Source organism: Acyrthosiphon pisum, chromosome A3, assembly GCF_005508785.2.
Source record: "Acyrthosiphon pisum isolate AL4f chromosome A3, pea_aphid_22Mar2018_4r6ur, whole genome shotgun sequence".
In the NCBI taxonomy this organism is placed as follows: Eukaryota; Metazoa; Arthropoda; class Insecta; order Hemiptera; family Aphididae; genus Acyrthosiphon; species Acyrthosiphon pisum.
The window spans coordinates 12,956,279-12,983,938 of record NC_042496.1 but is presented as its reverse complement, the minus strand read 5'-3'; the positions used below and the strand labels follow the sequence as shown (position 1 = coordinate 12,983,938).

At 30.0% G+C, this 27,660-nt stretch overlaps 1 protein-coding gene across 1 annotated transcript in view; it reads left to right on the top strand.

Moving 5' to 3' along the window:
* Window positions 1-27,660, top strand: part of LOC100573169 (discoidin domain-containing receptor 2) — a 266,486-nt gene that overhangs the window by 216,148 nt on the left and 22,678 nt on the right. The window contains exons 9-10 of the mRNA XM_029491328.1: window positions 7,265-7,420; window positions 17,515-17,762. Coding sequence (XP_029347188.1) covers window positions 7,265-7,420; window positions 17,515-17,762 — 404 coding nt within the window. The remainder of the gene's footprint in view (window positions 1-7,264; window positions 7,421-17,514; window positions 17,763-27,660) is intronic.

Sequence of the window (27,660 nt, the reverse complement as noted above, 5' to 3'; positions counted from 1 at the left end):
ACACAGAGTGATATTATACATTTTCGACCTTATTTTATGCAAAATTTTGAACATTTGTTGACTTTTTTGAGGTATAAGTTGGTCAAATTGACAATTTTCTTAATATATACATATTAATATAAAAAAATTAACCGATGAACATTACATACCATATTAATATTAAATTATTAAATTTGAGTATGTATGATGCATTTATTTGTTGAGAGAAATACTAAGAATATTTTTATATAAGTACCTATACTAGTAAGTATGTGAATATGAAAATATATATCCACGAGACAAGTCGTCTCTTTTTTAACGGTTCATTAGAATGAAATATAAATGTCAGAAAGACATAGTGGGTGTATTTTATCATCATTTCTGGCTGTTAAAATTCTTTGATCCAGCCCTGATTATTATGAAATAACAACATTTGGAGTGCATCGAAATTATTATTATTATACTACGTTATTTAGGTAGGTATATACCGCAAATTACAGACGTATAATATAACTTATAGAAAGCGAATTTTTAGGTTCTTGAAAGTTTAAAATATTGCTATAATATATATATACAAATATGCTATTGTTTTGGATTGGTCAATATATTATTGTTTAATCATGTCAGTAAAGTACATTGTATTATATTGTGAATACTTAATAGTTCTGTGAATTATTCATGAGTTTGATTGACTTGAGCCCGGCTTGATCATTAGGTATTATTGATTAACGATTTGGTTAAACAGTGTATATCACAGTCCGATAGAGTGACCAAAATTATCGATTTAATTAAAAACAATTGAGCTAGATCAGGGGTCTCCCACCTTTTTTACGGCGGGCCAAATTTCAGATACGCTTTGGCATCGAGGGCCAACATTTTGAGAGGGTTGAGAAATTGAAGAATAGATAAACTTATTTAGAAAAATAAATGATTGTTTACATACTTTTTCTATTTATATAGGTATAAATTACTATTAAAACTGTTACGAATAACACCAAAAGAAAATAAGAATTCATTGGTTTTGTTTAATTAAATCAATAAATTAAAAACAATAAAAATAATATAATAAATATATTATTTTCAAAACATTAATTAGCTTGGTGGGCTAGTGAAAAAATCTTGGCGGGCCGGATCCGGCCCGTGGCCCGTAGGTTAGAAACTCCTGAGCTAGATAATCGAGATACATTTCGATGTTATAAACAGGAAGTGTACCTATTACAAATGTTTTTGTATTATAAAAAAAATTCCATACTCCGGGAAATATACTATTATGATTTATTTATAGACCATAATATTATTATAATATAATATTCAAAATATGAAAAATAGGCTAAATAATATTATCTAGAACCCAAAATATACTCATTACTCTGCAGATATGCAAAGGATTAAGGAAAATATTTTCTAAGAATGCAATAATCAACAAATCGACCGCATATTTTATCCCCGTTAATATACTTAAGCCCAAGTATCCGCTCCTTATAATATCCCTGTTGAAAATATAGTTAGGTATTTATCAAATAAAAAATGCATATTCGGTAACATCAATCTAGAAAATGATATTGGGTGACATATTATAAAATATAAAGTCACCACGACCGAATAATTATAATTTATTAGTTGGTACAGTTATTGTCGACGTCGTCGTCACCGCATCGTCCTCCTGAGTTATTGTCACTTTTGAACTCGCTCCGTAGTATTCATATTTAATACTGTTTCCTTCTTGAAACCCTTCTCGACATCGTTGTCGCAGTCTTATCATTACCTGCACCGTGGCGAGCATTCGCCAAACTTCCGTTTCCATTCTGTTACTCGACACTTCGATCCATTCAAATAACGTCAGGACTGCTACATTTATCTCCTTAACGTCAAATGTACTCTGCCATCACTGTACGTACCCTCTTATCGGCCACACAGCAATTCCCACCACTATTATTCTGTATGCTACCACGCTTGCCATTTCCCAATCTGTATACCTGTATGAATGTATGCATGCGTGTAATATTATATAAATATAGGTCAACCTAGAATAATGCTAATATATTTACAGTTTATTGGATTTCGAAAAACAGTAACTTTGTAAGTATTTCATCTCGGTAATTATTAGGGTACCCAATATATAATTATAGTAACTTAGTCAGTTGCGCATTTTAAATTTTGTTATAGTCAACTATAGGTATACGATATAATTTTTACATTTTGTTATGCTTATGTTTTTTTTGAAATAAGTATTTGAAGTATTAAGTATTTTAAATATTATTAAAAAATATACAAATTAGTGCATACTGCATATACACTAAAATATGATATATATATATACATATTATATAGAATACCATATGCCAAGCACTATACCAAGTTATTAATTGTTCAACTTTTGATATTAAAACGTTATATTTTGTATCACCAAGTTTGGCTTCGACGCCACATTTAGAAAAAAAATGAAATATTTATCTATTAAATTCTATTAAATATAACAAATAGCTTGTGAAAAATAACAAAATATAAATTTTGGTGTTGCTTACACATTAGGTGTATAACCACATATATATTTGTATTAATTATTCTATACTTATCTATTAATCTATAAAACCAGTTGAAATTATTATTATAAATAATTAGATATTTTATTTTTACGAAAATACTCAAAATAGTTTCCAATTTAAATATAACTTGTACCTACCGATTAATATTATATAACTTAAGTCAATAACTATGATAGGGTAATTAGGTTATTGTGGAGAATTAAAATATGAGTAACTAAATTGACATCCATTTCACACAAATTGTCTAACATACCCTACATTTATATATTATGCATATTATAGGTAGGTACTTATAAGTACCTGCTATTCTATAGCCACGAACACAATTGACACGAAATCACCAAGAGACACAGTTTGGGGTTGTATACTTGTATCAGATTACACCAATAGTTTCTCTAATGAAGGAGACTTAAACTTAAATTTGAAGTACCTATGCGTGATTACCCTGTATGAAAAGGTTTTAGAGTTTCTTTGCACAACGCGTTTGTCGAGTTATTTTTATTCTTAGGTTTTTGCTGCTCCCATTTTGTCGCAAATAAATTACGTTCAAGAATTTCATTTCCCGTCCACATTGTCCCTCAGGACTCGATTTCCCCTTACCCCGGACTGTACGTCACCAGTTCCAAGTCGTTTTAACACGGAGTATATACGTTCCCACACACACATATATTTATAAAATGTACCTTCCAGCGAGCGTGATGTTATAAAGTTTTTTGTATATATATATATTTTTTTCTCCAATAGAAAACTCATTCATGAGGAAGACACTTTAGATTTAATCGAATCTGACCTGATCGTTTATCCTATACCATAATAATAATAACGGTAGCTCGTCGAATTCTAATTATCGATAAGTATCAGCTCGTCTGATGCTCCAAAGCATAGGAAACCCGCAGGCAACGTTTATTATACATTACAGTGGGGTCGAAAACCGAACGCGTTTGATGTTAACTAATAATGACGTACCCCAATTTCGGTCGTCATACGTACTATATATTATAATATAAGGGTAACGTTATTGTGTCATACTGTCATGGCGTCGAGTTTATTTATCATAAACCAATCACTTTTGTATTATCATGGAAAACCACAGGAATAATAATATTATGTTTATAAATAAAATACAGGTATATTCTCATTTTACGTGAAATGTAATAATTATCGTTCGCAACTTGAAAACAAAAAAAAAAGAAAGTCCCAGAGGAGAAATTTAAAATATCATCGTAATAATTTTGACTTATTCGCCTATACGTAGGTATACAGTTATAAATATTTAATTTGATTTATTAAAACAAAGAGAAAGAATAATTGTGACTAATTTCAAAAAGAGTAATTTGAATTTCAGACGTTCAAAAGTCGACTCGGTCTTGTAATTGTTTAAGTACTCCAAAGTAGCTGGTAACGCGATTATCATATATCCAACTCGAAAATCGAATTACTATGCACCAGCTCCTTCTGATACGATTATATACAGTGTTTGTGTCGGAATAATGGTTCGATATTGTTATAACCCATACTGTGCTCAACTCGTTATCGGTAATATAAAAATAAAATAAAATTTAACGTGTGGTAATAAATATAGTGTGATTTTACGATATAAATCATCAAACATTTCCATACAAACCGAAATAAAATACAAATATACAATCACATAATATTATAATGTATAAGCATATTGTTATACTGCAATTTTATGTACAAAACATGAACGTATAAAAAAACGTAACCACAATTCTCACGTATAATATCAAGTACACGGGTTTAATGCATAATATATAATGATATTTAATATGACGTCTTATTGTCGCTCACTCACTCGTCTAGTTGAGATATTAAATCGCGAGTATTTATATACATATATTGCTTTCTTCTCTAGGCTACGACATGCATTTTATTACATTTGATTTCCAGGAAGTGGAAATAATAATTCTCGGCAACGAAATCCGTATCAAAGGATAGAGCACCCTTCCCGTAGAGGGTGCTTTTATTGGCCGGAAAGATGTAATCATAAAGTCAAATTCTTGTTAAAGGGCAAAAATAACATCCCCTCGTCTTTACCCCGGATTCGCAGCAACGGTGTGTGCACTGTCATATACACCGCGGGCGCATATTATTATTACCATCTCACCGTGGCGCGACGCCGTGATACACGACACGTGGAGAAATCGAATTCCGCGCGCGCATTAAAACGGAACCGGAAAGAACTTAATTTAATAATGAACCCTGCGCGGTGCCACGGCCACCGAAGAAAAGAAGCTTAGAGAAATTGCTTTTTGCAACATTTTTTTTCCCGCCAATTCTTACTTTTACCACTAGGGCGTGAGGCGAATGCGAATTTTTCCCCAAAGCCCATATTCCGGTCACGTATTCATCAGTGATCCGATTTTTTCTCTCCTCTATCCCGTGCCCAGAAATTGACACTGCAGCCGCCCCCGCGGCGAGACGACGACCTTTTGTCATTAAAACCTTCGCGTGCCCATTTGCATACTTATATAATACAATATATACATACATGGTATAGATATAGAAAAGTCGGGTTATTCGATGCTTTGGGCATTTCTCTACGTACCGGTTAAGGTTTATTATTATAAATACACTACACTCATTTTTCCAGCCACCACCTGAACAAGTCACTACCGCGCCTACAACGCTGAAAAATAAAAAACAAGACCAACATGGATTATACTCAGCTAAATCAAATTACCAACTTCAGTGTATATTATAGTAACGACTAATGAGATTACTTTATATTTATATGGTAGTAGTCTATTGTATAGTGTAAAAAAATGTCATAGCAGATCTATACTGAAGTCACTCCACTTGACACTTTTATCACATAAACAAGAAATTATTTTATAAATAATTTAGTATACTGCTCGAGTGCTCTCTGGTTTAATGATTGATGTTAATATATTAACATTTTACAAAACTAAGCTTTGCTTTATAATACATGTAGGATAACCATTTAAAAAACAAATCTAAAAATCAATAAAATAATAATACAACTTATGAAATATTGTGTTAAAAATTTGCAATTTTACTGTAAGCAAATAATTGACACTACTCCAGATTAATATCATTTTGATATTAAAAAGAAAAAAAAATAGTGATAAAATGAATGAACTACATTAAAAAGAATCACCCTGTATAGTAAGTAAACGATAAAATTTGCGTCCCCAAGCAATTTATATTATTTACGGGCACTATTCGTAGACACATTTGAATATAAGCTTGGTATCTATACGAAATAATATTATTATTGTTATTACCATGCGCAGTGTATCAGAATTGGGCGACATCTCCCGATCGATGTAATATATACGCGTGTCTTTCGAATTCCAAGTTATTAAAGAATACGTTTGTTCATGGTGAAAATTTTCTTTTGTTTATTATTTATATTTTATTGTCATAGGTACTCCAAATTGTTTCGGTAATGTTCGTAACTATAGGCAAAATCTTTGTTAAAAATATATATATATATTTATGTAGACATATTTATTGCTTAATTAATTATTATTTACATATTATCATGATAATATCTGGAAACAGTAATAACTAACTACCCATAAAATGTCCTATAAATGCAAATTCTGGTTAGCAAAAACCACTCGGTAATAAAATATTAATTCATTTGGCGAATTTTATTATCGTTAACATATATTATAGCAGTGTATAGGTACCTAATCATTATTATATTTTATATCAATATATTATACAACATTGCAGGTCACTGAACCTGATTTGAAACTATCAAAGGGAATTTATTATTATGAGCTTTAAACTAATTAATCTATTAGGTAAACATAAATGCTAAGTATGAACCAATTGATTTTGTTTTTTGTAAATACAGTTTAAATATAAATTAATCAAAACCATGTAGGTGCAGTGCATTCAAATTAGTGAGTAATACATTTCCGAACCTCGAGACAAACAAGCTCGACATTATATAATAGCATGATTGTTTCCCGCCCAAGAATACAACACGTGTATATTATATAAAATAGTATTATAATTTGATTTATTTTCCAAACCTAATATTATCAATAAAAAATATGTAACTCAAAAACTAATACAATAGGTAGCCCAAACCAATATTTTTCTATAAAAAGTAATACGTCATCATATTTATTTGATTTTGATTCGCATTTTTATACTGCAGTAACGTTCAAGTACTTTTCAATTGTACTTTTCTGGTTAACGTTGTTTACACTCGAGTATTCCGTTTTATTGTACATTACTTTACGAGCTTTCTACAATAATTCTTTGCGTTTGTTTATCCATGCTTATCAACTTCACCGATGGAATATTACTTATACTGGCATCGCTCGGATGTTTCACAAGAATTCACTATTCACTTGTATACCAGGTCAATAGTACGAAAGTCAGAGCCTCAACTTATAATGCCATTGTCGTAAATAATATAATCCCGAACCCGATGTTGTGTCATGCAATAATGAAAATTCGAGAAGTACAGAATATTAATTTGTTTGTCAATTTACGAATGTATAATAAATATTTTATAGAATAAGACACAATAATACCATTATATTATACTTACGTTTTGTTGCGATATATTTTTGTAGTACTATCTGTACGCATTTTCCTTACATTATAACTATTGTTGATAACCAGGCACCAGCTGACAATAAATCACCGAGCGAGGTTGAAGTTTATGGATGAAATATAATATTTTTAATTTAAACAGTGTAATACTTTGAGATATTTTGTTTGCATTTCAGTTGTAATGCCTGGAATTTGGCCCCCCGAGGAAGCGGAAGAGCCGATTTTCTTCCCGAACGACAATAGCGTCAAGTCGAATAACGGAGGCAACGAATTACAAAGGGACGAAGTTAAATCGGCCGACCATAAAGAAGAGAGAAACACACCTGTTGGAGGTATTTATTCTTTATTTTTATTTTAATGAAAATACTAAAAATTTCTCGAAAACTGCAGCTCGCTTAGTCCGTGAGGCATGACCATATTATATTGTGGACATTAGACATAATTATAAGACTTTGTTATTACAAGAGTGGAAAATATATTTCGCGACATCATAATACTGTAGTAGCTTATCTTATTTAACACAAAGTAATATTATATTCCATTAAACTGTGTATGGTGAAATTCTCTAGCGTATTTCGTATTAATTATTATGGTTGGTATTGGAAACAACAACGCGTATTACTATATGTGACACAGATCGAGCAAATTTTTTTTATATTACCGTGCGCGTTAATCCATTAGATAGGACGAGAGAGCGTATTAGCGAGAGTATATAATATAATAATATGGCCGAAGAATGACCGGAGCCACCCGTAGGCGTGTGTGTGCCTGTGTGTATATAAATGTACAGGAGTCGCCATTAATTGAATTGAATTATTCAGGACATTAAGTATATAATATAGCATGGTGGCGGGTTGGCAAACTGCAGCACATTCGGAACAGACAATGGTCATCGGATTAATGATTCGCTCTGTAGACGGAATACGTACATGTATATATTATATATATATATATATATATATATAATAGCGATGCGAGCACGCGGGTAATCACACTACTATATGTGTGTGTGTGTGTGTGTGTGTGTGTGTGTGTGTGTGTGTGTGTGTGTGTGTGTGTGTGTGTGTGTGTGTGTGTGTGTGTGTGTGTGTGTATAGTACGCGGGGTTAAATGGCTTTCAATGAGCCGAAACAAGCCGACTAATGAAGTCGCATTTTTATTTTGTCCGAAACATTGTGCGTACGGTGCATATAATGTATATTATAGTATTATGGCCCGGTGTTCAAGACGGATTAGGGCCAGCGCAAATTATCTCCTCTCGCATTTCGACGAATTTATTTATAATCCATTCGGTACCGATATGGCGAACGATTTTCGTCAAATAAACACTAATTTCAATATAATTATGATAATATTAATGTTATTATCTCGCCATGTTTGTCCTTGTTATTACCCACCCGCGTTTTGCGGCCAGACGTATAATCATAAATAATATACTATAATGCGTATATAATGTGTATATAATATACTCTAATACCATCCTATTCTTCTCTCTGATCCTACTTAAATGAAGAAAATTGTATTTATATTTTTATATACCTTCTTAAAAATATAAATTAATTATTTACATTTTAGAGTATTAAAATAAATGAGTTCTGTATTTTTAACAAATATGGAATCGACAATTTGTATTTTTATTTTGTGTTTAGGTATTTAATATATTATTAATTGTAATTCTGTAATACAGAAACATATGGTTCCAAAATTATTAATTAAACAACAAATTATATTGACTGAAAAAGCATAATGTGATATAAAAATATAAAAATGAGTGGTGCAAGGTTCAAGGTGAGAGTTACAAGTTTTCCCATTCTCTAAAGTAAACAAAACCAAAAAGTTATAAATGTAATACATTAATAGGTACTTACATAAATTATTTACTCTATAAATGAACGTTGGACAATAACACGCCCACTCATCCATGTGCCACTTTTTCTTTTTCTTCATGTAGGTGTAATAGTAATTGTTTTTATTGTTCTCTAAAAATAATCACTGATCCAAAATACGCACTCCTAACGACCTAACACGTCTTGGTATAATATTATGCACTATATAATGTATTTATATTATTTTATATTGTACATATCTTGGCGTCAAACACTGCACAGAATACCTTGCTCCCAACTTTCGGATCTTGCAAATTATATTTTAACCTTGTTAAATGTTTACAATTAACCTAATGCCGAAATAACATCTACTGCAAGAGCTGTTTAAATTAAGATTAAATTACATACCCTGCATTTTTTTACAGATATTATAATCGTGGCTTAATTGCAAAAAACTATATATATATATATATATATATATATATATAACACAAACGCGAGAATATATAAATTTAGTTAAAATGAATTTTATTGGCTTTATGTACATTATTGTAGTTTTTAATTAAGCTGGATTAAATAAGTTTCATTGACTAAAAAAAAAAACGGTAATTGAAAGTTATTAAGCCAGATTATGGGGTATATAAATGACTTAATGAACTCACAGACGCGAGAGTCGCCGGTCGAAGTGTATATAAGTGAAATATATGTCTACGAATTAAAAACCAATAACAAAGACTTAACTAGCTTGCGCAATATACGGAACACAATCAACAGTGAAAACTTTTCGATGGTCTTCGATTTTTTTCTGCAAGTATTTTTAAGGAAATCAGAGCGGTACCATCGTGTCTACAACGCTATAATATATTGTATAAACTGCACTGCTGCATCAGTGTAATACACTTATCATAGCCAAGTCGAAATAATGTATGTTTGCAGAATTTATTAACGACGGACACAATGCTATTACCGGCATTAAGTATTAACATATAAAATACACTTCATATGCGTAGGTATACGTGGCGCACATATTGTGTACAACAATATAACGCGCACAATGTAATATACATTTGGATTTTACTTCAGTACAAATGTGTAGGTAGTAATAATACCTACCGCGCCGGTGCTGCTATTTGATTTGCCTGAAATTTTCTCCACAGAAACAATCTCGAGCCGAGACAAATGTATACTACTGAGCTGCAAAGCCGGGGCAGTGTCCGTAATTTAAATTTCAGGGTTTACTGAATTGTTATTTCACGGGTACGCGTTACTATAATATAACGGAACAACTCCTTTGGGTACTCCTCCTCGGGATCGGAGTGTAATGCGTTTTTGAAACGCTATAGTAAAATAGACGAGTTTAAGGTGGACCGTTCCGAGGGCATTATTACCGCGTCATGTTTATATATATGATTCGGAAAACCAATTACGGCGACTCTCGCGCGATAAATCGTATTACGAAAAAAATAAATACGTTCATACATATAGGTAGGTACGTCTGCAACAGTCCTACACACACTTTATTGTATAAATTATTTTCATACTTACGACTTGTATTTTTAATGGAATAATTAGATTATCGTCGTCGTCGTCGGCCTATTTCGTTATTATTATTATATTGTTATAAAATATATATAATACACGTAACGCTGCACAGCAGTGTTGTTCTCCGACGGGCCCGGTCGGATCGCGAGCCATTTATAGTGTCGATATATTGTTTGTTATCTTTATGAGCTTTTCGCATTCTTTTAATCAATAAATATATATGAAAACGTTGTACACCCTCGTCTGATATATTTAATGTTTATAGCTTTTAATACTTTTAAAACTTTTATCGGTCGTAATTTTTGCATATTATACTACTTCGTGTCGGTGAATATACGCGTTTTCGTGACCCCAATATCGGATATAATAATATAATCCCACGCCATATATACTATATATACATTATCCATGATGTAAATATATATGTGTATGTGTGTATAGGTGTGTAATAATAATATGTGTATTGTGAATATATTTATGTATTATATTATAATATATAGTAAGGTAGATATGGATGAAAACTATCGAACCATCTTTCACTATAACATCGTGGCCACCGCCACTGTGCATAAGTATTATAATATTTTATCTAACATATTAGTGTTTTGTGGAAATATCGAATAAGCGTGTTTTATATAAACGGTTCACTTAAATTCATTTTGCGTTACCTAGTTTAAATACATTTAAATTATTTTGGACGATTAAAATAAATGTATACAAACGCATGTCGCATACAAAATGTACACACTATTTAAGTGATTAATTCATTTTCAGCCACCGCCACGCGATATGAACACAAATAAATTTGAAACAAACCGATTCGTACAATACGTGTAAAAGCTATTTTGAAAATTTTAATGAAATTCATGCCTATTTGATAAGCATTAATAAACCATCTGAAAACTCGTCTCTTATTTGATCTTCTTCTTGTGTTGTGGTCTACCTTACCTACCCTAAAAAATATTTTATATTAATAATTAACATACTTATATGAATAATAAAATAAAAGTGTAAAGTTATCTAAACTGAGTGTTTCATATTAAATTTCTAAATAATTTTAAAATGTATTAACATTATACTGTTGATGTAGAAGCATATCGTTGCATATCATGGCCAGTTAATTATAATATCGGTAATAGGCGCTAACTGCTAAACGAATATGCCACTCTAAATGATCGTCAGAAAGTATACTGTACAGCCAAATTATAAAATGCCATTTCAAACTAACAGGTGACCATAAAATATGTATTTAATAACTGTATTTACTAAATGACAAATGTATAACAATAATTAATAAATTCTAACAAGGGGCATCGGCTTAGAAATCGTGCAAGAGGTACACGTACAAAATACTTACAATTTATACAAATATAAATTGTAAAAAAAACATAATTTTCAAATTTGTATAAATCATTACTTACTGAATATAAATATATAATATTTTACTACCTATAAAAAATAAATCATAATATACATTAATATAATCATATAATACTATATATTTCATAGGTTTCCAGTAATACTCGAAGTGAAGGTATAAACTGTAAATATAATATTATCCATTTAAGTATTATGTTTTTTTTTTATTAAATAATGATAAAATCTAATGTTTTTGAAAAGAATATTCTTAATCAGATCTTTGAAATGACTTAGATTCATACATTTGTCGGTTTAAGCGAAACAAGTTTACAAGCAAAAAATAAGAAAGAAAAAACAGAATGTACAGGAATATTATTCGAGGAGAGAAATTCCCCGATATTTTATGGTCGAGAAAACCATATAAAATATTTATAACATGTACCATAGCGCATCTAAACATTATGCAACTAAACGAAAAGATAGTATTCGCAATGTTTCCATCTTCCGGTTTCGTCCTAAACAAGCCGGCTATAAAAATGTTAATGAAGACTTATACGGCACCAATTCATAGTAAATGAAGATATATACCTATGCACACACACATTTTATTCATAGATACCCATGTATATTTTATATTTACCTAAGCATATCACATTAAATTTAGTACCTATATTATATTCTCCAAGTGAATGAATCGCATGTATTTTTGTATTATAAAATTATATCGCATTGTATACTAACAATTTTGTATGCGTATTGGAAGTAAATTTAGTAAATTTAACACAAATTTGGACAAGTGTATTAAACCACTAACATTAAAACTGTATGGCTCTATATATGACGTTGTTTTTTTTTTTTTATATCTTTGTTGTTGTTTTGTTGTACAATAATGACAGAAAATCAATACGCTCATCACCCTTCATATTTGTTAAGTATATAAAATATATTGTACTATACAATAATTCTAAAACAAATTAACAAGTCATAATAAATAAGTTACAACAATACATACATTTCACATTTAATTCATGTTGTGCATGCACTGATGCGTATGCATACCATATATATGTACACAACTTAAATTTCGAGTTTTACCATCATGCTGTTTTTTTTTTTTTTTTTGATTTAAATTAACATAATTTACAAAAAATGGTTCTCAATTATTATTATTTTGTTGTGAGCCGCTCGATTTTTTTCTATAAACTCTAACGATGCAAAAAAAATAAAATAATAATAAACAAGCTGAATAATAATCAGCATTCAAACTTACATCCCCGTTCGGGAATCGAAAAATGGCGTCCAAAGTTAGTACACGATATTCGCATACAAACCAAAAGCGCTGATTTTCTTTTTTTTACAGAACCTCCGGACCATTTATTTAAACGGATCTGCAATAATTTAGCGGATTCGTGTGCCGGTAGCTTATCCTTTAGGGTCGCCAGAGATGCTAAAACAACCCCCTGTGCTCAGCGTGCCCCCTTTTACACTCTTATAGGACAGTTCACCTGGTTGACATTTCGGAACGTTATAGCTGTATTTACGGTTTAAAACGACTTTTATTTTAAACGTTTTTCTCTATCTCTCCTTTTATTTTATAATATATTTCACTTCCCTATTCTCCTCTGCTGCCAAACAGGCACACATATACATTATATATATATTGTTTTCTCTCGCATACTGTTCACTCAAACGTTACCACACCGCTTTCAAAATGTTCTCGTATAATATTATTTATACATTATTATATATACAAGTCTCACATATTATTATTGTTACGCACTCGATAGACCAAATTCTCAATCATAACTAAATAATATAATTTTAACTGTTGTAAAGTTAGTACGCAATAGGTGTTTCCTTAGGTTTCTCTCATGAAAAAAAGTGTTGTTGTTATTTTTTAATCAATTCGTTATTACGAATTCAGGTATGTTTAGTTTTTAAAACTCCAAACAAGTATATTCTAATACATTTGTTTACATTAATGTAAAAATTAATTTATACAAATTAGTAGAGCTCGATTAAGATTATACGTGGCAAAATAATTTACCTAATCGATGTGTTAGCTACGGAAGTATAATTTACCGCACACATACGATATTGTATCCCACTTATTACCGTACTGCAGCATGGTGTGGACCTTTACTCATAGTACTCATAGTTCTATTCATAGACATTTTCATGATTGTACCTATTTATGTATAATGTATAATATTACTACATATAGTTTTACTACCTCCACATTTTCTAATGACTTTATTAATTCTCATTGCATTTAGATATATTTTTAATTATCAAATTATGAGTAATAATAATTGTATATGTACTTTAAGTCGATGAAAAACTTTCACGTTCGTAATATTTGTTTACACATTATTTGAATATAGGTAGTACTGGTGTTGTGTAAATTGGTCGCTATAATTTCGGTGCGGTGAATTGGTCGCTAGGGTAATATCGTTACGCGTTGTTTTTGTATACTACGATAAATATAATACTTCATTAAAATTATAATAATCAAATTCTCAAATAAATATCAAACATCGACAGAGTAATTAAATATAATAAGTATAATACTTCATTAAAATTATAATAATCAAATTCGCAAATGAATATTTAAAGCCAAACATCGAGTCTTGATGTCTTGTATTTAAATCAATTCTTTAGCGTCGTCAAAGTAATTAAATATAAAACGTATTCGATATTTTCTTCGCTGCGCAGAAAAAAAGTATAATAGTGTGTTTGGTGTTTGCTGTTCTAATGTAACAACTAATAATTATAGCATAAAAAGCTTCTAATATGCTAAAAATACGTAAAATACGTAAAATACGGTTAATCACGTAACGCGAAATCGGTTAGCAAAATAGTAAATACTATTTGTTTATTCACCATCGCAACTGTAACGTGAACTGACGAACGATTAATCGTCATAATCTAATAACATCGATATAATTGTAGTTATTTTTTGGTTTGCCACGGCAACTGTAACGGTCAGAAAAAAATTAAGTTTAGTTAATTCAGTTGATCTTTAAGAACTTTTTTTGGCTATTTTGGCCAACGTACCTACGAATCGTAACAATAGCGTTGATGGTAAAATTACTGCAAAATACCTAGTCGCAGCACAAAGTTCACATGAAAACAAACGATGATATTTTTCTTATCGTGAAAACTTTTCTGGTTTTATTGTATATCCTATATAATATTATACCATACATACTTAACATTTAGATATACGACAGTATATCGTCGTCATCGTGCAAAAATGTATAAAATAAAAATATTGACGACGATATATAAAACGACCACGAGGCTCGACAAATATACCATGCCTAAATTACTACACCCAAAATTATATGGAACCTATATGGTACCTACTATCCGTTGCAGGAGGCAAGCAAATATTTAAAATTTGAATTAAATCCATGTAGGATGATCGCCGTGGTGATCACCTCGCCACCCTCACAAACCCACCACTAGTCAATTATGAATACTATTTGGCTCAAATTTGTAGGCTATACAATTTTATATTCACTACCATCAACCATTCCACAAACAATGATTTTTTTTCAATACGGAAAATGATTTATTTGTTATTAGCTAAGTGTAATTTCTTAAGCCACTACAGCTATAGTGTGTTGTGTGTAATAAGAAGGGATAGTTAGACATTTAGGATACATTTTTAACGAAAAATTGGAAAGTAGGTAACCACTCTGTTGTACATCCCATTGTAGTGCATCTCAGTCCTCATCAAAGAATAAGTTATTATAATGTATTATGTATATCTTAAATTCGAATTAAAAAATAAATCATTGCATAAGAAAAACGATTATGAACATGATATAAGGTCTGGGCGTCTGGCAGCCTATATTACTAAGTTTATATTATGATATATGTATATTGCTATTATACTAATTTATCTTATTATTAGAAATATGGCTGAATTAATTTTAGCTAAAAGTTTTGCATTTATTATATTATTAAATTTAACTATTAAAATAGTATAATATAGGTACTCTTTTAAATTGTATTATATATTTTTATTATATCAATATATTATTGTTATTAACTTTTGAGTCAATGCCGACTTACTGTAAAAGTGCGAATAGTGTAAATAAGTTCGTAGTATAAAATATAAACATACAATAGCATAAAATGAATCTATATGTTTTGAAAATGCCATTGTGTATATAAAATATAATGATATTTTAAAATAATTCCAATCCCCACTAAAATTATTTTTGAGTAACAACAAGATAATTAAAATCATTATTCTTTATTGAAATATATAATTTTGTACAAATTCAAGTCGACTATATTCACTTTCATACTAGAGTAGATACTGAAGTTGAAAATCAAAGCATTTTACTACTATAAATTGCTAACAAATACACAAAATTAAAAATTAAAAATCCATCATTTTTAAATCAATAGATTCACAGTGTTCATAATCTAAAATATTTAGTTATTATTAAAAAAAAAATTAAAGTTCCTCAATCACTATATAAGTGTGACATAGGTAGTAATTAAAAAAAACTTTCTTTAAAAACTATTAAAGTTAAATATTATATTGTTTGTTAACTATAACTTATGTATTAACGTTCTTAATGTTGACTGAATTTAACTAACTCATGTTAATTGTTTTCATTAACTTGTCCACTTTTGATTATTTGACCTAAATTCTTCTGGAGTTTATACTATTACTACTAATAATGAAATTCCACGGTTTTTGCACGGAATTGTTTAAATGAATATCGTAAACAATAAACTTCTAACTGTCACCTACCTTAAATCTTGCGCATTTCATGAAAGATACGTTCACATAGTTTTCATTATTTACCTATATTTTGAAACCGTATTTTAGATTCAAGCAAACACTGTCTAGATAGTATAGATACCACACTGCCACGACTATGATTGACTAGAGGGTAAACCATATTGTATACTATATCGTAAAATGACGTAATAGTAACCCAACCCTTATTTCGTAAACTTCTAGGTAAACTTCAGTGTAGAACATATTAAGCGAATTCTAGATCCTATGTAATATTGATAATATGATGAGGAATCTCAATATCTAGCCGTTATCGTCACAATATTAATACTCGTATGTTACATTTCGAGTAAAGTACCTGTACAAGACATCAATTTATTATCTGAATATTTAGATTTTTAAATGGAATGGATTTGTTTTTACACTGATAATATTATGCTTTCATTCCACTCACCGACTAGGACTTCACTCGTAATGCATTATTTATAAATATCCTACGCAATAGACATACATACATTAGTACGTACATACATATATATTATATATTTGTACTCACAGCTTATATCGTCTCTGCACGGAAAATAATATATGCAACTCGATAATGCATTATGTGTTATAATCACTTTGTTATCGAGAATGCACATAATATTATTGTGTATCATAAATATATAAATGTTATATAATTTAATACAAAATTCCGTACGTTTGGTGTACCTACCTAGATTTTTTAATACTTAAATACGTTTGTCAATTTAGCCACCCAACTTTGTGTGATTTTCTGAAAATCAACTTACATTTACTTACGAATAGAGGACTTTAACTTACAATTCATCTTTTGAAAATCATATAAAGTCGGGGAGCTAACTTCACAAACATTACTTAAACGCGGTTTTTTTTATTATTAGCTACTTATATAATTACTTTTTTTGTCCAGGCATGCCACAACACACAAAAAATCGGGATGACGGTGTAATCGGCAATGGTGGCGGAGGCGGCCACCGCCTGATAAGTCTGCTAGTGGGCGCATTATCGGCGGCCACTGTACTGGCCGGCGCGTCAGTGGCATTCGTGATGGTCCGCCGACGTCGGCTGATCCAGCAAGTGTCACGACGCAGTCGGAGTTCGTCGTTCCAAGAGTGCACGGGTGACAAACCACATCTGCCACCGGCCATACACCTGACGGTAAGTGCCGGACATGTAATCGGGACGTGGCGATTAATTTACCCTCCTTCCCCTACAACAATATTAATATACCAGGTTATTATTAGGTGTCCTCGGTAAAATTAATTGAGAGGTGAGGTAGAGAAATGGGTAAAAATTGATATATTAATTTTATCACCAGGGCTTAACAGTGTTTTAGTGTGTTAGCATACTGTTATAACGCCGTCTTAGAGCTGGAAATAAAAGCTGTTATATTATGCTCATGCAGTTTGCCCTAAAACGCGGAAGAACGTCCGAAAACGTCACGAAGACTTTTCACCAGTCTCGTGCGTGTGAACGTAAACGGTGAACGCGTTCAAACGATAAATTAAAAACCTATTAAAAAAAAAAAAAAACGTATAAGTAGGTAGTTGTCGAAATAAATTATATCAAATACTTTGGTGCTCGCGACACGTACTGTTTTTCCACTGCTATAATATTATAGTAAGGGCGTTATTTTATGCGCGTGAAACCGTTTTATGCGTAAATAGTGTTGAAATAATCCGTGTTTGTGGTTACACAGTCGAGTTTAGGGGATTTTACGTAACCCCGAAATAAATAGAGGGTAATTGTATAATTAAATTATTTTTTGAACACAGGGTGAATGCAATATAATATAAAATAAAACCTTTTATTACACGGATCGACATATATAATTATTATTAGGGACGTATATTAAAATGTATAGAAAATAATTTTGTCATAGCATTTAATGATGAGCGATATGACTCTTTTGTCCGGTTATGTGAAATTAATTGACAATCGTGAAATTCATTTGATTTAATTTTAAATATTCAAAACTAATAAATATAATGAATCATAAAAATGAAATAAAATAAGCAATGTTTTAGGACAAATGAAAAAAGTTGAGTGTTGACGTATTAGATAATTCTTTAGTCATTTTGCGATTTATACATTTCTGAAATTCTTCATAATATTATCTAAATTCTAAACCATAAGATTCTTTTTTCAGTATTTAGTATTTTTTACCATATAGCTAATAATAATAAACGGAGAGCATGGTGGTAGTTCCCGAGGTGAACGTGGATAAGTTTGATCGTGTTGTTCCACACTTCTGCGCATGTAAAAACGGCATATATACGTAAATTATCGTATTATATAATTATTTATGAATATTTTTTACAAGTTTTAAACGAATTTAACGAATAATGAACAAATGCGTATACCTATCAAGTACCTCTATAATATACACTTGTCTGGTTATTGATTTCAACGTTTTCCTTATAATGTTTACTCATTATAATAATAATCACTGTAATGCAATTCGCCGTCACCGCACCTGCACCCGTCCCCGCCGGCCATACATGCTCCGGCCATTAGCATAAGGTCTATGGTATTGGAGTATTTGCCAATTCCTATAAGTGATTATATTAATAATAAAGTTGATATGTATACGAGACGTCTGCAGTTTTTATTAGGTAACAACAGATCTTTATACAGACTAGTGATTAGGTAAAATAATATTCTACTACTCAGCGGACCGTAATACATCGAGTACAGTGTACACGATACGTCCCTTATCCCTGCAGGCGATATTTTGCCGTCCACAGTGTTATCAACCAACCGTTTTAGCTTATGTTTGAGGCGTTCGAGCACACTCAAGCAGCTGGCCCCGTCCCAATAATCTAATAATATTATACTCCTCCGGCCTGACTGGGGCAGATAGGTAACTTGCACAGTAGTCAGCATACCTATAAGGCTTTGCACAACGGTTTTCGAACGCAGTGGCGGCGTCGGAACCGAAGTAATTAGGGTCGGTACCTGGCTGCCGACGTTTTCCCAGGGGTATTGCCGCAGCACAGAGCAGACCCGCCACCTTCCGGTGTCAGTGGCGGCGGCGTCGGCGTCGGCTTCGGTTACTCGTTACACCTCGCCCACGTATCGAATAGCCCGATCTCATTATATACGGGTAGCGCCCGCCACTGAGAGCTAGCCTTAAGTCCCTGCAGGGATATCGCGGGGTGAAATATCGCCTCGGCGTTTTCCTATAAATTATGCGCTGGCGGTCATTGCGCCAACGAGCGCCAAAAGTCCTCGATGTCGCGTATCCATAATATTATACGTGGGTAGAGGTAACTGTGTCGTTGTTCTACATCGTCTCCGTTTGAAGTACGTGTCATTATATTATTATATAACTATGCAAAACACACGTCATACTACATTTTAGATATTATTGTCATAGGTACGGTAAAATCTTTCGATATCGAACGTCCAATATAAACACATTGCACATCATAGTATATACAACGATAATTTAACCAAATGTATGATATATATTAATATAATGATTTCATCATTAATATTTTTTTTTCGCATGCATAATTTCTACATTATTATTAAATTTATATATATTAGCTGTATAAACTGACTTCGCCCGGGAAATAATGAACATACATAAAATACGCCGCAATAGCATTGTACTTCGCTTTGTGAACTAACTCCACCAAGAATGGGCCTGTGGTAGATTTTATAAAGGACATGGTATATTTTTGAACATGGTTCAAACAATCAAATTTCTGTCTACACTTTACTGAAATCTCTAAAAACAATCTCTGATATTTTTGACAAAATCAGTCGAGTAGTGTTTAACTCTGTAAACTAAAATTCTACAAACATTCGGACATTGCCTTTTAATGTACATTAAAATAATAAACAATTATTTATTATTATTTTATTTTTATTTAAAAAATTCCAATAGCAACATATATTTCTGTAATCAATCGCAGCCCTAATATAAAGAAGCAATACAAATATTCAATTTTCATTGGGTAAAACAAAACGCATGTGCGAACCACCATATAGCAACCTATATAGGGGCTGAAAAAGAAGCTAAAAACACCCTCAAGGGTTCATCTAAAGGAATCTATTGATATAACGTATATTGAAATCCATCCAGTAATTTGTGAGTTTACCTGTTAGCAAAAAACTCATTTCACATATATATATTTTAAAAAAGTTTTGCAATTTTTTTAAAAATTTTTCCTATGGTGTATTCCTACTTTATCTATCAATTTTCTGAGGACAGGAGTTGGATCCATAAAAACTATGCTTAAAACCTGTTCCGCGGTTAATAAATAAAAAAACCCCATGACGATTGGACGAGCCAACCCGTAACAAAAAAAACACTTAACATACGTATAATAAATATGTATAAATAGATATTAATATGTTTTATAAACGTAAATCGAATTTGAATTTTGAGTAGGTACTACATTATTATGTTTTTAGTGTTGCATTTTTAAGTATATTCCATAATTATTGTAATTGTCAGCTGTTATTATCTTCATAAAAACTAAATAATGCATAGAAATGTTTGTACACAGTATATATTATTTATAATAATAGTATAGGAAGTCATGTTTTAATTAATTAAATAATATTTTGGAAGGTATAACCTGCATTTGGAAAGCGTCCACCCACATTATATAGTCTACGGTCTTACTGAACAATCGATTTATAAAATAAAGTGATGGCCCATCATGAACATTTCAATACATTGTAAACCATTTACGTTAAGCATTTAACTTCAGAGGCCAGCTCGTGTTGAGGGGCATGGCAGGCGTACAGATTTGTATAGCTAAGTGACTTAACATATCCTTTCTTTCGTACTTCACGTAATTTTTAATTAATTTTGCTGTTGTTTGGTTATTATTGTGCCGAGTGACGAGTGTAGAATGCCACATGGTAGGCGAAGCCACTACCATCAGTCTGCTTGTTATTGTTGACGAGTGTCGAAGTGCGTTCCACTTTTTCCGTTCGTTTTGTGTACATTTTTAATCACGCTTCAAAATATCTCGTCGTGTGCTAATATCTAAATTATGCATAGAAAAAAGGCACCCAACTTGTTTTTCGAATGGCTTAAATTATAAATACGGGTGGCCGCTTGCGTGTTATTAGATCCGTGCAGAATATTGTACCCACCGCAGCCGGTATCGCGTAGAAAAGTAAAATAAAACAATAAAATAATATTTTGACTACCGATAGTTAATAGGTTTACTAATAATATATAAGGAACTCGTCATAATAATATTATGAACTTTATTTATGGATATAAATAGCATAATTGTATTACACATACGTCATATGTGTGTATAATTTGTTTTCGTTCATATTATATTTATGCTTTTTATACCTCTCAAATAATTTTTAAATGTTATTTATTTCCAAATGATTGGTAAATAGAGTAAGAAGTGTTTAAAGAACAGTAAATTGTTGTAGGTACTAACTTCTAACTATATATTTTTAGTTTAAAATGAGTAAACCCTGATTTCTAAAGAAAAAAAGAATGTACCTACTTACTATTTTTTTCTTTCATTTAAATCAACGACAAAAAGATAAAAGTCACAAATCTGGCCATCCAATACGATAAAACCAGATATATAGATTTGCTAGGAAAATGTTATTTTCAAAGATAGTCTTTATTTTAGTGATAATTAATTAATAATTATATTATGAAGGATCACCTTCTATTGCCAACTACTGTTCATGAGTATAAACACGGCTTCTGTGTTTAAATCTTATAAATATTTTGTTATGTTTACTATTTAAAAAAACATTATTTTGTTGTTATTCCTCATATTTTTTTAATTATAATTATTATAATAACATAATATTTAATATTGTTGGATTATAATGCAATATTATTTTATAACATTAGCCGGCGTGATGTATAGGCAATTTAGGTACTTCAATTCGCGGGTTTATCAGTAAACGAAAATAATATGGGAATGTTTCGTTATATTAACATGAATATTATTGGTACGTGATAAGAGTACAACCGCGTTTAAGACTTTAAGTAGAACTAGTGAGTTATAAACGATGGCAAGTTCACAAATTTAAAATAAAGTGACACCGTGCAACGGAGCGAATGTTTAATATAGCAATATACAGTCCACAATTAAGATTTCGTAATTCTGTTATCCAGTTATAGATTCAATTGTTCTTAGAAACGCCATTACCAGGTTTAATTAATTATAATAATAAAAATAAAAACCTTTATAATCCAATTCCTATTTTGGTGGTCTTATTTACTGACAAAAAAAAGCAATTGCAATTTTTTTTTTTTAATTAAACGTTTTTTTTATGTCTGTATTTGAAAGAAGAGGGATGATAAATATTCACCAAATAAAAACCACATCACAAATAATCAGAGACGTGCATAATATAATATTTTATATTTATTTAACGGGTGTTATATATTATATAAAGCAATAAGCAAACAATGCTTAACGAACTTCTTAATAATCAATCAGTAATGCTATTAAAGTAATCGGGATTATGAATTTAAAAAAAACAAATATATGTTTACTACAAAACAGTGTGTTTGTTTCTCTGCTGAGGCAATGTGGCATCATTTTGTCGATAGGACTGTTGCATCTGTAATTTGTAGAACGAATTGGTAATAAAAGGAACTTACAGGGTTCACGTGCATCGGGAAGAAACTTACAAATTTAATTGGATGAACAAAAAAGAAGTATTAATGATACGTCCATTTATCAGCCTAGGCAAAAGTTTTAAGTTAGACTCCAATCTTCTATCCACGAAGAGGACCAGACCGAACCAATGTATAAATATATTAAAATATATGTATACAATGTATTATACTACTATACGTATTGGCAAGGTTCAACAGATGTGGATAAAAATATAACTCACTTACAATACTTATTGTTTTATTCCTTATGTACTATCAGTATATCTATTAATATAATAATAAAGCATAATATATTATGGAGGGTATAATACATTATCCGGTATTATCCGTCAACAATTAACTCTACGTATCTATTGTAATACAATTGTACTTGACATTATTTTATTTTTGTACATTCAAATAATATATTACACCTATGACCTATATTATAATATATTTTATAATATTTATTTAATTTCATTATATAATTGAATAGGTGTACTTTATTTTGTATATATATTTTTTTTTTGTTACACTTATGAATATTTGGATATTCCACACAACTATGTTTATTTTTACTTGATGTGAAAAGTAAATAATGTTTTATTCATTAACTATAAAATATGTCAAAGTATTATGCAATTGCTAGGATTTCGTTTACGGAACTCTACTACATAAATGTCTAAAAATTATAAACATCATAAACAATTTAAAACAGTGGATGACCTGGATGCACATAATGGGTCATTGTTTTAACGTGACATTAACTCTAAGTCTTGAAATCAAACGCATTATTCATGACATCAAATTAATGAAATCCATTATCAACATAGAATTATTCAAATGCGAATAATAAATAATATGCTTTGGACATTATTCAGTCAGCTCAACCATTAATACTTTAAAACAATGTAAAAAAAAAATGTGTAAACTTATACATCGCCGATAAAATTTAGATTACTTGTTAGCCAATACTTCATCAGTAAAATTTTTAAATACTATAATATAAAGAAAAATATATTTTGTAGAAGGTTCACCAATATTATAACCGATAGCTAAACGTTTATTTTTATATTTACTTTGTTGAAAGAAAAAAATATATAACAGGCAAACATAAGTAAATACATGTAAATATATAATTGAAATCATTAAAAATACATTATGCATTGGATTAACATACTATATCAGATAGATAACCGACTACAATATAATTTAAGTTTAGTTGTTACATAGGAAAATGTTTACAAAATATAACAACTGATAGCATATGTAAAGTACCTACTTAAAAAGTTTCTAGTATAAATTGGCCGAGTTTATTTAAGTATAAATGTTAAACATTTAGTCAATAATTATTCTAAATAAGGCGCATGTTTATAGTATTTTTAATAGTTAAAGGTATTTAATATATTGTAATCATGGTAAAAATAAAAAATTAGGTATGACATTATGTTTACTTATGAAGTTTTTATATTATTATAATCAATGTACCTACTATTAAATATATAATTCATACGGTATTTTGTACTTCAAGTTATATACTAATGGACAGTAAAAAAAATGTTTCAAATTTGTATTTACATAACTTAAAAATTACATAAGTCATATTTATTTTTATTGCCTTTGAAATTCGAGTAATTGACTATATATTAATTATGTGCGTATTTACTATCTATAATTTCGATTATTTTATATGAGTATACGTTACCTACGCTTAATACTAGTTTTGCAGCAAAAATATACATCATTACTGGATACTGTAATGCTTACACAAATGGTTTAGGTATACCCAAGTTATTTGATTATTAATTTCCGCAGTAGGTAGGTACGCGGGACCGGGTTAATTTGAGATTATTATAACACAGTTGGTGTTCGAGTATCATAAACTATAATATAATTGGTATAGTTCTGGTCAATAACAATCGACCTTTTATAAGCCTCAATGTCGTTGCCAGTGATCCTTTACCTTATTATTATCTTCTTTGAACCACTTTTTGGAGAAATAATAATTCTAAAAGTTTTTAAAATTAAAAAACTTTTAAAACACCTGTATGAGTTAATATAATAATATAATATAATCGTTCGGCTATATTATATTAGTCAAATTCAACATATCTAAACATATTGAACAACTCTCTTTAATATGGACATAATTAGGTAAAAAAAAAAAAACAAAAATATGTTTTTGCAATTAATGATATCATAAACTAGATCATAATGTACAGGTTGATTTCTCAGGTACACTCATTCGTAGTTTTTCTTCTAATTGCGAATTTATTTAAATTCCGTTTTTTTTTTTAAGTATTTTATATAATATTTAAATACATACATAATTTATTACATTTATAAGGGGTGTCATCATGAGATACAAACTTTTTTTTTATTAAATATATTAACCACCTCTTTCTTTTTAAAATTATTGTGTAACATATGTATTTTAATGTTCAAGATTTGAAAAAGTAGTTTCTGAACATTATTAAATTTTATTATTATATTTATTAAACGCATCTTCGGCAGCTATTGGAGATAAAAAAAAATATTAAGATATGTAAATTATATTAAAATTTTATATTTCATACATAAAGGTACAGGTTTGAAAGTATATATTTAAATAGATTAATTGTAGCCAGTTGGGTCCAAACTTAGATGATGAATAGAAGATAGAGTTTCTTCCCGATCTTGTTAGTAATATTATGGAATTTAATTAAATTTTGTGTACTAAGGACTAAGGAGTACGGAGAATAGTCCATGATATGATAGGTTTAAAGATATGGGGTGTATGATGATTATTAAATAAAATATTATACTTTGTAATGATTGTCTGAACATTATAAATAGTAGAGTGAATAGTAGATGTATAAGTTTATTTATTTCATATTATTTATTATTCAATTTATTTGAATGATTTGATGAAAACCATTATACAGGAATATTATCCTAAAAACATATAGTTTAATAACTAAGACACTACTCGTTCGAATTTCAATTGAAAAACATCAATCATATTATCTAAAAAACTCATATTTTTAAGGAATTACAGTAAAAAAGATAGTTCACATTTAAAAATAGAAGTTCCTACCACAAATTGTAAATACACATTTCCCCTACAGAGCACTCGTTAAAAATGGTATGAAAAATCAAATTATCATTAAGGGATAAATGGGAGTGACGTGTTTGGTGAAACACCCTATCTCATATTGAATACATAGACAATACAATTTTGCATTTTAAATGTGTATTATATTTACTTCTGGAATACGGGAAACATGATGTAAATTCAGAGTAAGCTTATGTTACCTATAATAAATATAAATTACATTAAATTAAACAGTTTAAATATGTCAACAATTATTCCGAAGAATTTAAATAGTTTGAAATTACAAATTAAAAGTACAAATGAGCAGAGAGAGTAATGATGTATTTTAGTATACTTTATCATACTTAGATTTTTCCGATCTTAGTATATGTATATCTTAAATTATTCTACAAATATCCAAAGTTTTAAGCTTGCGTCGGTATGTTTTACTGAATCAACAACCATACATAATTCTTTGGAATGGTATTTCTAATAACTTATTATGATACATAAATTATATACTTCCTGGTTCTTTACCAAATAATTGACTTTGATATTTGATTTGATAATTGATATTTGTGATTATCTATATCTTACAATTCATATTTCCTACGAGTTAACTTCTTACGTCTGAAACAGGGTATTATTTTATAATATATACAATATGCAATATATTTGTATACAATTTGTTACCCGAATAAATAAAATATCGAATTTATCCTAAATCTAGGATAACCGTTCAACACTCCATATACGAATGATTAATTATTATAGTATTTTGCCTTTGGTCTTCTGTTGTATAATTATAAATATATAGCATGGTGTAGCCTTTAGCTATCTGATACACATTGCTGTCTACACGTGTGTTACCACCGCGTAACCACTGCGTTTGAACAACAAAGATTTAAATCGTTGAAATATCCGATAACAATAATATGTCCTATCGTAGGTATATTATAAATTATAATTTATAAATAAATAAGTATACAATGCAACAGTTAGAGACATGTTATAAATACTCTAATATTTACGGCTACTTATTGAATGCTAAATAATCGCAGTACGAAATTAAAAATCACGCTACTATATTTATTGTGTACATAGTCAAAACGAGCCTTCGAAGCTGGTTACACAACAATATTCATGCTGCTGCACTGATGATAATACATACATTTTACCGTCCATTTTTATACAAAATTCAAACTATAGCAAAAATATGTAATGCATAAATGATTAAATGAATATGAAATATGAATATATTTACCGATGGATCCTATCGGTTCATGTTTGCAGGTGGTACGGTGGTCTTATTAACTATCTATCATATTTATATTATTGTGTATAGCTACTGTATATAATATGAGCTACACTAC